The 17543-nt window shown below is 44.2% G+C and overlaps 1 protein-coding gene across 2 annotated transcripts in view; it reads right to left on the bottom strand.

Annotated features, from left to right (window-relative positions):
• Nucleotides 1-17543, bottom strand: part of SYNE3 (spectrin repeat containing nuclear envelope family member 3) — a 99858-nt gene that overhangs the window by 44282 nt on the left and 38033 nt on the right. For both annotated transcript variants that reach the window (XM_085894382.1, XM_085894381.1), the window contains exons 14-16: nt 16939-17078; nt 2580-2715; nt 2130-2309 (exon numbers count right to left, since the gene is read on the bottom strand). In XM_085894382.1, the coding sequence (XP_085750508.1) occupies nt 2130-2309; nt 2580-2715; nt 16939-17078 (456 nt within the window). The remainder of the gene's footprint in view (nt 1-2129; nt 2310-2579; nt 2716-16938; nt 17079-17543) is intronic.

Here is a 17543-nt window from a genome sequence, read left to right as displayed (position 1 = left end):
ACACACACACACACACACACACACACACACACACACACACGACTTGTGCCTTTTAATGCAGTTGTCACACTCATGGGGCTGGGGAAATGCAATCACTGTTTATTCCATGATATGCACACAAACATTCGGAACACTTCCCACACGCTCGCTCGATAGCTACAAGCAAAGGATAAGGCTTTTTGGATAACGTGATCAACATTGGAAGTTGCGTTGCCGATAGTGGGGTCTTACATTTGTCAAAAATAATGGTTGCCCGAGTTGGGAAACCAATCTGTAATTTGGTTTGCTCGGTGCCAAATGTTGGTTGCCACGGGCACCTGGACAATCGCTAATATATATATATATATATATATATATATATATATATATATATATATATATATATATATATATATATATATATATATATATATATATATATATATATATATATATGTACAGTGGGGAAAACAAGTATTTGATACACTGCCGATTTTGCAGGTTTTCCCACTTACAAAGCACGTAGAGGTCTGTAATTTTTTATCATAGGTACACTTCAACTGTGAAAGATGGAATCTAAAACTAAAATCCTGAAAATCACATTGTATGATTTCTAAATAATTAATTTGCATTATATTGCATGAAATAAGTATTTGATACATCAGAAAAACAGAACTTAATATTTGGTACAGAAACCTTTGTTTGCAATTACAGAGATCAGACATTTCCTGTAGTTCTTAACCAGGTTTGCACAGACTGCAGCAGGGATTTTGGCCCACTCCTCCATACAGATCTTCTCCAGATCCTTCAGGTTTCGGGGCTGTCGTTGGGCAACACAGACTTTCAGCTCCCTCCAAAGATTTTCTGTTGGGTTCAGGTCTGGAGACTGGCTTGGCCACTCCAGGACCTTGAGATGCTTCTTACGGAGCCACTCCTTAGTTGCCCTGGCTGTATGTTTCGGGTCGTTGTCATGCTGAAAGACCCAGCCACGCCCCATCTTCAATGCTCTTATTGAGCGAAGGAGGTTGTTGGCCAAGATCTCGCGATACATGGCCCCATCCATCCTCCTCTAAATACGGTGCAGTCGTCCTGTCCCCTTTGCAGAAAAGCATCCCCAAAGAATGATGTTTCCACCTCCATGCTTCACATTTGGGATGGTGTTCTTGGGGTTGTACTCATCCTTCTTCCTCCAAACACGGCGAGTGGAGTTTAAACCAAAAAGCTCCATTTTGGTCTCATCAGACCACATGACCTTCTCCCATTCCTCCCCTGGATCATCCAGATGGTCATTGGCAAACTTCAGATGGGCCTGGACATGCGCTGGCTTGAGCAGAGGGACCTTGCGTGCGCTGCAGGATTTTAATCCATGACGGCGTCGTGTGTTACTTATGGTTTTCTTTGATACCGTGGTCCCAGCTCTCTTCAGATGATTGACCAGGTCCTGCCGTGTCGTTCTGGGCTGATCCCTCACCTTTCTCATGATCATTGAGGCTCCACGAGGTGAGATCTTGCATGGAGCCCCAGACCGAGGGAGATTGACTGTTATCTTGAACTTCTTCCATTTTCTAATAATTGCGCCAACAGTTGTTGCCTTCTCACCAAGCTGCTTGCCTATTGTCCTGTAGCCCATCCCAGCCTTGTGCAAGTCTACAATTTTGTCCCTGATGTCCTTCGACAGCTCTCTGGTCTTGCCCATTGTGGAGAGGTTGGAGTCTGATTGATTGAGTGTGGACAGCTGTCTTTTATGCAGATAAGAGTTCAAACAGGTGCAGTTAATACAGGTAATGAGTGGAGAATGGGAGGGCTTCTTAAAGACAAAACTAACAGGTCTGTGAGAGCCGGAATTCTTACTGGTTGGTAGGTGATCAAATACTTATTTCATGCAATAAAATGCAAATTAATTATTTAAAAATCATACAATGTGATTTTCAGGATTTTAGTTTTAGATTCCGTCTTTCACAGTTGAAGTGTACCTATGATAAAAATTACAGACCTCTACGTGCTTTGTAACTGGGAAAACCTGCAAAATCGGCAGTGTATCAAATACTTGTTCTCCCAACTGTATATACATCTTATACAGTACATGAAAATGATGAAAGCCCAACAGCATGGTTTTTATTCACTTGACTTTGACCGTCACAAGAACTCACCAACATGACTTCTTCTTCGCTACGTGCCCAGCCCCTTGGGAACTTTTGCTGCCAGTTCTCGAGATCATCGTGACATGCGCTGATCTCTGCTATGACCCTGGATGCAGCCTCAGGTGTGAGCATGCTGCAGTAAGACTTTCCTCGCTCACACACCTGTACTAGTTGACCCTTCGCTGCTGCCTGCAGACAAATATCACAAAGATATCGAACTGACACAAAAGGTTTGGTGTTTATCACCCATTCACCAGGAAAGCAGCCAGTCAATCACTTAACTTCAAACTTATCGACTAAAAAGACGAGTATATTCGGTCAACTTGGGGTAATTAGCCACATGGTCTGTAATGCAGTCAAGTTACAAACAACGTATTTGCTGCTCCTATTCAATTCTGGTACAACTCCCAAATGGGTATGCCTGTACAGTATAATGATAAAACAAAATTTAATATCCACCAGCATTTCTCCATCTGACATGTGAGGATGGCGGTCATCTGTGAGACAAAGCCGGAAAGAGCGCAGAGAATCCTGGTACAAGGCCATTAATCTGGTTTCCTGCTCCTTACGTAACAAGGTGACCCTTCTCTCCAGTCTGAAATAAAGAAAAAACACACACACACACACACACACACACACACACACACACACACACACACACACACACACACACACACACACACACACACACACACACAACTGGTTTTGTTTCACAGGAATCAATACTGGGTGTATATGTGTATATTATATATATAAATGCATTGTTACGAATCTGGAAACCATGCACACTCAACATTCAGGTCCCAAAGTTAGTTCTGCCAGTAAGTACGTGTGTAGTCAGGACCCCGTCCTTTTGCTTAGCGGGAGGATTAAATGTGTGCGTTGTGACGTCTTTAGTTAGGTTTTACATCCAACGAACCCTCCAACAAGCCCTCTAACAACCAACAACCATCCCATCTGCATGACCCAAACTCCCCATCACGCTCCATCACCACCCGTTGGCTGCTCGTACCTTGACTTGCCGAGAGGGGGGGCCTTGCGGTTCCAGTCCTCGGCTCGTAGTTCTTGTATGGCCTTTTCAGCATTGACCGTTACTCTTCGCGAGCAAAGCCACGTGGAGAATATGGGGTCTCCGAACAGCGGCCACGGCTCCGCCCCGGTAGGGTGCGGCCGTAGGCCAATGAAGGACGGACAGCGAGATGATTCTTGCCAAGGCCCCCCCCCCCCGTGTGGGAGGAGATATAAATCCCTGAGCAGACTCGGTTGTCATTGGTGTTGGCGCTGGGAGATCTCATGTACTTGAGTGGTGACAAGTTGGTTGACGGTGGTTGGGCTGGAGAGTGAGTGAACCAGCCTGTTCGTGGAGCCTTGGTGGGTCCCGTCCATGACCTTGATCTCCGCCCCAGAGCTCCAATTGCACCACGCGGCTGCTGCCACGAGCCACGAGTCCCACATGTGCGGCTGGGGTCTTCGACGACCCACAGGTGCCCATCCGAACTTTGACTGACCCCCAGCTCATCTCTCTCATCGGCTGGAGGGTCCAATAAAAACTCCGGGGTTTCTTTTCTTTTTGTTTATGTGACTGCGTGTGGGCCCGTCTATAAGAAGAATTGTTTAAGTGTTTATTTCATCATTGTAAATACTGCATTGCATATTCCCGATAAGTCTCACCTCTTCTGTCTTTTGATTTTATTGTAAATTAATTATTAGAAATGTTCCCAGCTCATTTCCATCCTTTCTTTATTTGGTCCAGCATGGTCCGGGTCTGAGTTCAGACGAGGTTTCATCCCCGATAATCCGTTCATCCCAGCCGGCACGGCTTTGGCAGTTTCCGCTCGGCTGCAACCGAACGGGAGTTGGTAGTTGCTAGTTGGAACTCTACCGCAGTCGGAAGAGTGACCCGGTTCGAGAAAGATGTGCCGAGGGCGTGAATCCCCGGTAGCCAAGACTGCGTGGTTATTTAGGTATATTGGGATCTAGACAATTAACCCAACGCCACGTGGTCGAGATATTGGCGCTTCACGGTCGATTAATCCACCTGCTGGCTTCGGAGTTATCCGGAGCGACGGCCTATAATTCCGGGGAGACCGGTGGGAGATGGCATAAACTTCCCCACCTTGCGGTCGTTCTCGGCACCGACCCCTGGCCCACAACAATATATATGTATATATATATATATATATATATATATATATATATATATATATATATATATATATATATATATATATATATATAATGTTTGTTTGTTTGTTTGTGCGTCTACTCTTCTGAGCTCCTAAGGTTGATCTCCACAAAATTTTATAATTCATAAAATTTTCATAAAGTCTTTTTCTCACAATTCATAAATTATAAACACACGAGCTGCCACCTGTCGCCATCTCCGTGAAGGGAAAATTAATATATATATATATATATATATATATATATATATATATATATATATATATATATATATATATATATATATATATATATATATATACAATGGTTCATAAAAAGCACATTTTTGTTGGGATTTCAACTCGGATACCTACACAATTGGTGAGGTGGTGACCTCCGATCGTCAAATCGGGTATCCATCCATCCATCCATTAGGACCATAGACTGTACAGAGCGTTGGTGCTGTCTCAGCAGTCTCCTTGGCTATTGGGCACAATCCTGGACGGGTCGCCACTCCGACACAGGATACCAGCATGCTGGCACTCATTATGCCAACCTCGGAAGGATGACAGGCAGAGTCAACCCCACCTGGTATTAATTCAACAGCCAAGTGGGATTTGAACTCACGATCCGAGGATCCCAAGCCCACCACCCTAAAATAGGGTATCAATGCGAAAAATAACCGTAATTAAGACATTTCCATGATCGGGTAGATCGGGGAAGAAGTCACGTGACCTCTCAAATGCCATAATCATTGAAAAACTGAACTTGGTATAAACACAACTGACACATCAATTTAAAGGTAATTTTACTGCTCATCAAAGGACATAAATCTCAAGGATGAAAGAAGAGTTTGTAGAAAAAAAAGGTTTCCATTTAGCCAACTTCACCAAACGTGTACATTTTTGGAGTGTGTGTTAATGTTAGAATACGGGAATTCAGTGTAAAAATTCATTGAGGAGATATCGTAACGGGTGGAGCCGTAACCTTGGCAACCGTTAATGTTTTGAATTTCAAATGGTTTCTGGTCACTGTCACAAAAATATTCAATCACAGGTGAGATATATTTAATTCCTTACAATATTATCAATATCTCCGACCTCTGAACGACGTCTTATCTAAGGGGCCATTCAAAAAATGACGTACCTAACGTGTGGGGGTTGGGGTTTGGAGTGGGGTGGAGGTGGGTGTATGCCCAAACGTGATGGAGGTTTCCAGGGGTTGGGGGTGTTTCCAGAGCCATTACATAACGACCTTTTTCATTACATATTAAAGGACCTTTTGGACGTTTCTGGGGAGCTTTTCCTAACCTTGAATGAGCTTCTGATGGAGTTTTTGTCTGCTAGTACATGCCCGTACGTGGGTGACCGTACGTGCAAAAAAAAAAAAAAACTTTCAAACCGTAAGCCAGAAACAAACACACAGGCCGTTCCTTCGCTCTCGTAGACGACAACTGGATTGGGGCATTGTGTTTATCTATAAATGCGCATAAGAAATCGAGAAATTATTAGAATACATTAAGTCATCACTATCCGGAAGTCCGTACGTTGTAATCTGTAATGGGAGTACGCGGCTGAGGTTCTCTTCCCCATCGGCCACGCCTACGCAGCAACGTGTCTTGTCATTGGTTGGTAAATAAATGGCCGCAGCAACGCGTCTTGTCATTGGTTGGTAAATAAATGGCCATAACTTGGGAAGCACTTGTCCGATTAATATCAAACCTTGAAAAGGCACATCCTCAGGTCCCCAGCAATATAGCTGGCAAGTTTCAATTAGATTGGACCAGTGGTTGTCGAGAAACAGCGGTCACAGACACACACAGACAGACACACACACATACAGACACACAGACACACACAGACACATTGCTGGAATTATAGATACATTAGACGTGGCTTTGCCGGGAAGTCTCACTGTAAGCTGGTTGATGGAAGAAAAAAAAAAAAGACGCCAACTCTCTGAGAAGAGAAAGAAGACGAATAAGAGGGAGGAAGAAGAGGGTGCGAAAGGAAAATGGGTTGTATGTGTATGTATGTATGTATGTATGTATGTACATATGTATATATGTATATATATGTATATATATATATATATGTGTATATATATATATATATATATATATATATATATATATATATATATATATATATATATATATATATATATATATATATATATATATATATATATATATATATATATATATATATATATATATATATATATATATATATATATATATATATATATATATATATATATATACACATATATATATATATATATATATATATATATATATATATATATGCCTGGTGTTGGCGCAGTGGTTAGGGCAGCGGCTTGGGATACAAAAGGTCCTGAGTTCAAGCCCCGTTGGGCCACTGAATTAATACACCAGGGGGTTGACTCAGCCTGTCATCCTTCCGAGGTCGGCGAAATGAGTACCAGTATACTGGGCCGGTGTATACCCCGGTTAAAATAGGTGTACCATATCCCTGTGTCGTAAGAGGCGACCAGGGTTGCGTCAGGAAGGGCATCCGGCGTAAAACATGTGCCAAATCACTATGCGGATCATAGGGATGATCCGCTGTGGCGACCCCGAACGGGAGCAGCCGAAAGAAGAAGAAGAAGAAATATATATATATATATATATATATATATATATATATATATATATATATATATATATATATATATATATATATATAAATGGTATGTAATGTAAAATGTAAAAGCGAAATGTTTTTTGTGTGTAACCTTACTGCTTTCAACTCCAAAGTTAATTCGGAACAAAACTTTCTACGGTCAGATTTTTAACCACGATGCACCTAAATCGGCGTTTTAAACAGTCATGAGGACGTCATTTGGCTCAAACTGCCGTGTTGCACTCCGGAGTTAATTTATTTACTAACACGAGGTAATTTCTTTACTACAGCTTCACTCATTTTCACCCTGTAAGGCCCGTGGATTCCATTAGAACCTTTACACCCCTTAGACCCTTTAATCCCCTTTTAGACACTGTTAAGCCATTTTAGACCCCTTCACACCCATTTAGATCCTTTTGAGACACAGACTTTATTCGACCCTTTCAACACTTTTCAGACCCTTTGGGCAATTTCAGACCATTTGGACCCTTTTGCTCTTCGACTCATTCAAACATTTAAACCCATTTAAGACCCTTAATGACCCTTAAAAAACACTTTGAACCCCTTTTGACCTTTTAAGACCATTAAGCCACTCGAGACACCTCTCCACCCCTTAGAAAATCAAAAAAATTCCACCAAAAATCGTTTTTTACGAACTTTATCATGCACCATTCACATCGCATCGCAAGTTGCAATGACAAATCAAGACTACTATCCCAAAATGAAACTGATGTTGAAAAGTGAAACTGAAATGACTCATCTATGGATAATCGAATGGGAAACCAGAATGAAATGCTGTGAGAAATACTGAATGGAAATTGCTGGAAGCAAAGCTACGGGGCGTATAGTGAGAGGGGGCAGGTTGGGGATGGAAGAAGTGATGTGGAGAGGGATAGGTGCCTGTAGGTTGTCAGTTGGCATAGAAAGAACTTTGGTGACCTTCCGCCAGGTGGTAGGCCCAAAAAGTACATAAATGTTTCCCAGCCGAGCTTTAATAACATCACCCTCACTCCCAAGCTGTACTTCGGAAGTACAACAAGCATGGATTGGAAATTTTTGCTGATGGAATGGAATGAGGTTGCCAAGGTTACCAGCTCCACCTACTGCAATATCTGCACATTGAATATTTACACTGAATTCCCGTTTCAACCAACACACAATCATTTGAGATTAGACATCAACGAACCCATCAGTGACGGGTACCCTGCTTGTACAGGGTGTCCCAAAAGTCATCGAGGAACTTAGAAATTAAATAACATTTCTGTTTTTTAATAATTTGCTTTTCTTTTCTTTTCAGAATTTAGATTAACATTTGGAAATTACCCATGGAAAAAAATCACAACTGAACAAAGAACCAAAATCGTGGAATTTTATTTTAAATTTCATCGATCAATTATTGTTAACCAAAGAGCATGGACACCGAATCATTTCGTGAAATTCAGAAATTTCTTGGCCATTACGTTCTCCTGATTTGACGCCTCCCGATTATTTTCTTTAGGGTTACCTAAAGGAGCGTGATTACATCAATAAGCCCCATACAATTCAGTAGCTCAAGGACAACATCTGTGCAGAAATTTGAGGGCTGCAACCAGAGTTATTGTCCGCTGTTATGGAAAATGTTGGCGAAAGAGCCAGTGTCTGCGAAGCTGAAAATGGAGGACATCTAAGCTACATCATTTTTCATAAATAAAGCAAATTTATCTCCATTTTCTAAATTTTCTTTTGGTATAAAAATAATCATAAATTATTAAAAAACAGAAATGTTATTTAATTTCTAAATCCCAAGGTGACTTTTGAGACACCCTGTATGTCTCAAATGTATGTGTGTGTGTGTGTATATATATATATATATATATATATATATATATATATATATATATATATATATATATATATATATACATACATATATACATATATACATACATACATACATACACATATTGTTGCGAATCTGGAAGCCATGAGCACACAATATTCAGGTCCTATAGCTCAGTTATTTCGATAAGTGAATGTGAATAGATAGCTCCCTTTCCCTAGTCCAATGGGTGAATAAATATAAATACGCTGTGAGTTACTTTGATAGTCAGGGTTTTCTTTCATTCTTACATCCCTCATAATTACGACAATGCCAGCATCACCTTCACCTCGCTCTGGCCGACGCCATTGCCTACGTGTGTGTCAGCACGTACGTGGGCTGAGCCCACGCAGAATACAGTTCCTCTGGATGTTTGGTGGGTGGAGCCCATGCAGAATAATATTCCTCTGCCTGTTTGGTGGGCGAAGTTTAAGGAGGTGCCTCGCGGCGGCCCTCGACCAACCAGCGTGCCACGGGTGGGGTGACCGCCGCTCTGCCAATCAGATACCGCGACAGGGAGAAAGGGGTCCGCGTGACGTCACCACGCCCCCGGGCCAATCAACGGAATTGCCGCTCATTTTGGCCCATGACAGGACGACGAGTAATTGTGCGTGCCAAAACCGTCCAGTGAGGGAGAGAGGGGCGGGCGGAGCCATCCGCCCCCCCCAAGACAGGGTGAATAAGGGTGCGGCACGTTCGGACAAGAAGAGAAGAGCCTGAGAGACACGATCCCCCACCAGAGCTGCAAGGGTTGCGCGCCGTGTCTCGTTCGGCGAACGAAAGGAGAGATTGGGAGATCCTGCCGCCGACAAGAACCGGGAGGGTGCGCGCCGTCTCTGAAGATACCGAGGAGAGGTTTGGTCATTGGCACGAGCGCTGAGCGGAGCTCTGGAGGCCGCTCATGGCTCGCTGGTGTCTGGGTTCAAATCAGCTCGAAGACCACACGAGGTGGACAGGTCCAAGGCAGGCTCTGGTCTTCAGCTTGCCTTTCCATCCAAGCTGGAGGCCTCAATAAAGGCTGTGGCCACCGTTTCTTTTGGGTGTGTGTGTGCATGCGTGTGTTTGTGGCACCAGTCTAGTCAGTAATAAATTATTAAGTGCCTTGCTGTACATACGTGCATCTCTACATTCGGACAGCTCTGCTTCTTGCGTGCCCCCCTGCCCCATTATAAATAAACCCATATGTTAAATGTATCAGTTCGTTTTTGTGTTTCTTTTATTGGTTTAACACGGTGCGTGTTGGAGAATTAGCCAGGCTATTGCCGCTGTAAAGGGACATTTGGACCGACGGAAGCTGTCTGTCTGTCAAGACGGTGACTGTCCGCTCGGGTCGCACACGGTTTGAGCACGCAAGCAGCTCGTTCCGTACGGGCGCCGTCGACAGTGAATTTCCCCGGTAGTTTGGACGACGTGGGTATTTAGGTAAATTGGAATTGGCAATCGACCCTACCCCATGTGGTTGACCTATTGGCGAACTTCGGTCCAATAAGGGACCCGTCGGCTCCGGAGTTATACGGGGTGACGACCTACAAATTCCGGGTGATTGGTGGAGCCGACTCTACTGCTCCATCTGGCGGTCGTGCTCATCATCGATATCCGGCCCCGCAACAATATATATATATATATATATATATATATATATATATATATATATATATATATATATATATATATACATATATATACATATATATACATATATATATATATATATATATATATATATATACTTTTTTTTTTCAACCAAAGAAGCACGCTGGCTCTATTACATGACGCGGACATCATGTACAAAAATTATACCAACAGATCGCCTCTAACCTAGGAGGCAACCGGATGGCATTCAAACCTTTGCAGACTGAGATTAAAGCTTATGGTTATGAAGACAAAGCAGAGATGTTGATCTAGATTTCCCTTGTTATGGGCTCATATTTCCCTTGTTATTTCCCTTGTTATGGGCTGTTATGGGCTACCCTTGTTATGGGCTCATCAGGACAACATACTGCTAATCGTATATTTGTGACCATATTAGGCTCGTTAACAAACTGAATCGAACCCGCTAACTAGACAATGCAGCAGGGCAGAAATCGAGTTCCATCACAGTGCTTCCTGCACAACCTGCCAGCAATAAATGTCATCTGCCACACGAACAGTCTCTGCCCTGTTGATCACCAGTCAGGAGGTTTGCGAGAGCACATCGTCTCTGCCTTGCTCTTTTGTCGTTCTCCCAGCTCTTGGTGATTAATTGTTGATATTTCTTTTAATTTATTTATTTTGTCTTTTTTGCAATTGTTGGGGGTTGTATTTGCTGTTGTTTCATTTTCCTGTGCAGTACATCTTCTGTTCACACCTGTTTTTGGAAATTCCTTGCAAGGTGAATTAGGGATACTTTTCAGGTTTGTTGTGTTCATCTTTGTTCACAAATTGAATGCGATAGTCTGTTGAGCATTTCACATACTCAGCTAGTCCTAAACTCGTTGCTCTGTACCTGGTTGAGTTCCATCAGGTCGCTCCCTCCCTCTCGTCTCTGCAAGTACATTCTCGGGATGCGATAGTTTTTGTAGAACATTGTGTGAATGGTGATGAGTTTTCTTGTTTTGATGTCTAACATCGATTTCTGATTGGGGCCAGTTTATTATTCCACACCTGTATGGGAACACCGGTACTGTGATTTAGTTTCTTGGGGAGTGGTACAATTTCAGGATCAGCTTCGTTCTACGTTGGTATTCTTTGGAAATTGTTTTGCGCATTTGTTTGTGACATATTTTGTGGCCCTCTTCTCCTCCGAGGTATTTGTATGATGTTTTGTTTTCTAACTGCTGTATTGTTGTTTCAAGGTCAATTTTTATGTTGTCTGATTTTGTTGGTTTACCCTTGCACATTGTTCACTTGGCACACTTATCTAGTCCAATTTCCATTTGAATGTCCTCAGAGAACTGTTTTACTAGTTTTAGCTGTTCTGTCAATTTTTCATCATTCTGTGTGAAGAGCTTTAAATCATCAATGTACAGTAGGTGTGTCACCTTTCCTATTTCTTTGGATGCTCTTCTATCGGTTGTTCAGGTGTATTTGTCTCCTTGTTTGTTGATGAGGTTACTCAGTGGGTCCAGAGCGTGTGTTCCTCTTGTGTACGTGGGTAATGTATGACAGCACGTGTATTGTTATATAATGGAATGTCCTCTAATGATTATGAAAGTATGATAATACATGAAAGTTTACAGGAAAGAAGGTAAACATCCACAGGTAAAGTTATTGTTGTGGGAATGTCTTCTAGGGGGTGGAGAGACCTGCCGAGAGCACGTGGCAGAAATGCTGGGCATGGCAGCAGAGGCTGGAAGGTCTCCAAGGGGATCTCACAATGGCCCAGAGGCAAATTGATGAGCTGGCAGAGACAGAAATAGAACAGGTTGACAGAGATGGATAGTGATAGAGGGGATTAGAGACTTCATTTTAAATTATTTTTTGATTGGCTGACTATGGAGTAGATGCCTTCCACCTCCTCCTCCATTCTCTCATCCCAACTATATTAGGAATGGATTTGGATTGGAAGTAATGATGTGGTCAATGTGATGAGGTGCGTGAGCCAAAATGTATTAGTGATCATTATTGCTGGAATGGTGTGAAGAGGGTATGCTTGTGAAGAGGATGAAGCACTCTCCCACCCCCAATGGAGGGAGATCCCCATTTAGCAATGAGTAGATAGAGGGGATTCAACCGTTTTGAAACTTGGATGCCATTCCAGTGTAGGTGCTGATATAAGAAAATGATAATTATAAAGGTGCAAAAAGTTAATTTATGGACTGGGTGTGTGGCTCATAGCGAGTCGGCATTAGCAGAAGAACATCCCAGGCGTTGTACAGGCAATGGAGTCCAGAGGAGCGGCAAAATTTTGTGTGTTAGGCCCGAGTACCCGGGAGTGGACTCGAGGCGTTACGTGCCAGATAGGGTACTTGAAGGGAGAGCTGGGGAAGACCTCACAGAATTCGGCCTGGAGCAAGGCAGGTCATCAAAGTGGCCCCAGTGGCCCGGGGGCGCCACATTAGAGAGCAGGCAGAGGCCTGCAGTTGGAGCCACACTGCCCAGCCAAGAGATTGCGTGGAAGCACAAAGAGAAAAACGTGTGGGCCAGACTCAAAATGATAGAGCACTGTGGAGAGGTGGATAAATTACTTGCAAATAACCACATGAGAGTGGGGTTAAAGTGAAATGAGAAAATGTGTTTTTGACAGTGTTGGTTAGAGTAAAGATGCTTCCCCTTTGCACCATTTTTGATGTCTATGGGCAGGAATAAGCCAATTGGCTTATGTGAGTACCCATTGAGTCCCAAATTGTTGGTGTTAGGGTATAGCCCTCCCCCACCAACAAATTGTTGGTGTAGCCCTCCCCCACCTCCCCAATTAAGCTACTCCACCAGCGAGCCAGGTGAGGCCATGCCACCTTATCCTTTAGAATTACTCCACATGCCTTGATCACCTCCGGGGAGAGAGATAGAATCGTTTAATGGGATTAGGGGCCCAGGAGAGATGGCTTAATTTAGAAGGTTTTGGAGGGGTAGGAGATAGGGATAGGAGAGAAGGATTTAGGATAGGTTAGGGCCAGGGCCAGGGCCAGCCATCCTACCTGCTGTCACCGAGAGCTGCCGGCGACACTATCTGCTGGGGTAGGCCCAAATCAAGCCAGCTCATACCAGTTCATCACAAGCTCCTGCCAGCCATACCATCAACTGTCTTGCCATGCACTTTCCTGCCAGCCAGGTCATGCCACCTGCCTGCCGTTTTTGCCATCATGTGTTTTGCTTTGCCACGTGCCATTTTTGTGGGCCATAAAGACCAAAGACTCACCTCATTGAGAGGCCACATGGGCCGTGTGCCATTATTGTTGTTGGGCCACAAGGGCCGTTGTGTGTCACTGGTTGCTGATAGACACTGAGATCGTCCAGGAAACTTGAGGTGCCAGGACCCGGGGTGCCAAATAAACAGTGTTGGGTGGGGCGTTGCTACCGGGAAGAGGACCAATAGACAGTGAACTTCATGATGAAGAAGAAAATGAAGAAGAAACCCTCTTAGTACACTCACCACCATCCCCAAGCACACGTTATTGTTAAAATTTCATCTGAATGTAGAGTATAAGTGAAGTGTATTAGTGAGAGAATGCATAGGATTAGTGGAATGATGCATTAGACGAGGGATGAACTTTTTTTTTTATTCCTGCTTGAGGGTTTTAGACGAGGATGAGACACCATTGTATGGTAAGGAGACGAACCTCACACTGCTCCCCCTTCTGGACACAGACTCGAAAGAGTGCGAAGAAGGAAGATGATGGCAGCGTTGTGGTAATAATGCCTCCTCGGGTGTAACTCGGCACAGTATAGTGATAGTTGGTTTACATAATGTATGTATTGTCAGAAGCACGAGGTAATGTGATTGCGAGTACTGAGGGTATAGCCCACCTTCAGCTCACAGGTAATGTAATTGCCACTCCTCTGGACTCCAGAGATATGTGTCGTTATGTGCAGAGAAAGTTGTCGTCCTTCCTCCCCACATGTGCGTGTCTAACCATCTTCATGTTTTATCCTTTTGTAATCTGTATTTTATGTTCTTTTGTAAGCACACCAATTAGTTGAGGTGGGGAAAAGCTGACCTGCTGCTCCTTAGCATTGCTGACACCATGTGGGTGAAAGGTCAGGGCAGATTCTATCCATCCATTGGGACCATACTCTGTGCAGAGTGTTGGTGCTGCCTAAGCAGTCTCCTTAGCCATTGGGTGCAATCCTGGACGGTCACCACTCTGACACAGGGCACCAGCAAGCAGGTACTCATTTTGCCGACCTCGGAAGGATGACAGGCCGAGTTAACCCCACCTGGTATTAATTCAACAGCTGAGCGGGATTTGAACTCGGGACCCTCGAATCCCAAGCATTGTCCACCCAGAAACACCAAGACAATCCCAGGCGGATTGTCCACCCAGAAACTGGGCCCCAAGCCAATGGCAGCCGAGCCGGGTGGGGCTAATGGTGTCACGGCTGCAGGTGCGGGCAGAGAATATAAAATGATATATGTGTGAATCGGGGAGGAGGAGGAGGAGGAGGAGGAGGAGGAGGAGGAGCCAGGTGACCTCACTGAGGAAGCTGCAAGAAAACTGCAAGGGGTTTTCTCCAGGCAAGATGCATCTGCCTGCTGTAGCCTCCCACCACACCTGCACTGCAGGTCATCACCCTCGTGCCTGACCACCTCTGCAGCAAAACTGTTTTCCCTGCGAGGCTTTGTCTCCAACTGCAACTCGGCTGCATCCCATCGAGGTATAGCCAGCGGTATTTTCTGTTTTTTTCTGATCCTCTGGTCTATCTGCTGAGGTGCGAATGGGACCTGCTCAGTGCTTATTTAATGAAGTATCTGCCATTCATTCATTGACTCGAGGCGCGTATGGGTTTCGGGTTTGGATAAATTGTGTATCTTTGTTCTGTATTCCCATCCTATGCTTGTAAATACACCATGACAAATCCACATGGTCTCTTGAGTATTCGAGTTGCTCTGATCGCTAATTATAGGAGTTATACACATCTGTTTAAGCACAGATTGGGTTTGGGCGATTAGTGCCCACTACAAACAAGACTGTGCCTGCATCCGGCGATTCCTGCTCGGATTGCAAATTAGTACAATCGGATGTACGGCACCTATTCCACTGGAGCACGGAAAACATGGCAAACAGGCCCGGGAACTTGCTCGGAGCACCAGAATCAGTTGGCCGGCTCGACCACTTTGACGCAGTTCGTCGGAATTCAAACCAGGCAACTGGGACAATTCTGACAACTACAACAGTATATTCTAAAGTTTGAAAGTGAGATTGCATTGCCAATTTGGCTGGCTGAATGAACACGGGTGAGATCTACTGATGAGATAGATCTACTGACGTGGCCCCATGGCTGAGACTATAGATCCAATGTTTGCAGAGGTTGTGGGCTGAAAGGGTCTAAACCTCCATGAAAAAATGGAGTCCGGTGATGATCCAGGTTGTCATATAAAATCAGGTACTCGCTTACAGGTTACGAAAGCTCTTACTTTAAGGTGTACAACTCTTTTCGATGTGATCCACCCGTAAGACTGTTATTGTTGTGAGGTGAGGAACAGTTACTTCCTGAAAAAAAGTTCAATAAACGACGATTATTGTTGAGGAACAGTTTTATGAAAAAAATTAATGACGTGTTTTGATTTGTCCGTTGTCTCCTATTGTCCTTGTGCTGCAGCTGATGTATGTTCCAGCTCCCCCCCCCCCATGAGCCTTACATCAACGATTATTCAAATTGGGGCATTTTCTGCAATGTTTCAGGAAGAGATATTCCCAGCATTTTAATCGGACTGAAGGACAAACACACAAACACTCTTCTACGTCTGCATGCAGCACAAGGCTGTGGGGTAGCATCATTGGCTGAGGGCACAGCTGTTCCACTGATGCAATGCCCTCTGCTGGTTTGGGCAGGAATTTGGAACTTGCTCATGGTGCCGACGATAGCTCGACTACTCCTCACGAAGGACATCGTGGGATCTTTAACATCCACCAACGAAGGCTGACTGGCAAGCGGGACGCCCAATTAACGTCCATCCAAGGGGGCAGCACACACATTGATGAATCACCCTGCATGTGAAACATCAGGATGACAGTTTATAGCTGCGTCAGGATTCAAAAACAGGCGAGACAGCTTAGGGGCGAGGGCTTGCACCTCCAGGCCATCATATCAGCCCGACACATACAGTGAATTATGTACCAATAAAAATCAACTTTAACAAACACATTCACTGCGAACTAATGTTGTTGTTCTTCTTTCGGCTGCTCCCGTTAGGGGGTCGCCACAGCGGATCATCCGTTATGATCCGCATACTGATTTGGCATAGGTTTTACGCCGGATGCCCTTCCTGGCGCAACCCTGGTCGCCTCTTACGACACAGGGAATAAGGATTGGGTTTCGCCATGATTCCAGGCTGCCCTACACCCTCTCATAGCGCGGCCCAGCGCAGAGCACCCGTCCTCAAGCGATCCTCCAACCCAAGCCTCCGAGTAGCCTGATAACAGGCGCACACCACTACGCCCGGTATTCACTGCAAACTAATGACATGTGTTTATTGCGTAAAATACATTCCAGGTAAGTTTGCACAAACCTTAGGTGATCTGCGACTAGGATGATGAGTGATTGGGATGCCTTGCCGATCTCTGGTCCATCACATTTCCGTAAGTTCTGCAACTGGACCTTCAACCCATTGAGCTCCATCTTCAAACTCTTGAGTGAACTCTCCAGTTCCTGTCAAATGCAACAATGCAATAAAGGGTAAACCTGAGGTTTTGACCTTAAGCGTTACAAAGTAATATAAAGCAATAAGGCTCCTTATAATCCTCCTACGAACGAGCTGAATGGCCTCAATTATTCCCACCATTGTGTTGGATTGGTCGAGAAACATTTTTGGCGCAAATTTTTCAAGAACCAGCTTACTAGGTCTCACATTCAACTGGAGGCGATTTGTGCAGGACTTTGTAATTTGTTCAGGGTACCGGCAATAACTCGCCTCCTCTTTGAGGGGATTGTTAACGTTCACCAGCAAAATGTTACGGACGGGACACCCAGCTTAATGTCTAAGGGACGGCGCACTTTCGGATGCAACGCGGTACCTGCAAAACACCAATGCGACAGTTTATAGTCAGCTCGGTAATCAAAACACAGACGAGACAGCTAAAAGGCAAGTATAGTACTTTTGCACAATTTGTAAAA

The sequence above is a fragment of the Eptatretus burgeri genome, chromosome 9 (genome assembly GCF_056783735.1).
Source record: "Eptatretus burgeri isolate ZD-2024b chromosome 9, Ebu_testis_v1, whole genome shotgun sequence".
NCBI classification, from domain to species: Eukaryota; Metazoa; Chordata; class Myxini; order Myxiniformes; family Myxinidae; genus Eptatretus; species Eptatretus burgeri.
The sequence above is the reverse complement of the archived record's forward strand: the minus strand, read 5'-3'. Positions and strand labels throughout refer to the sequence as shown.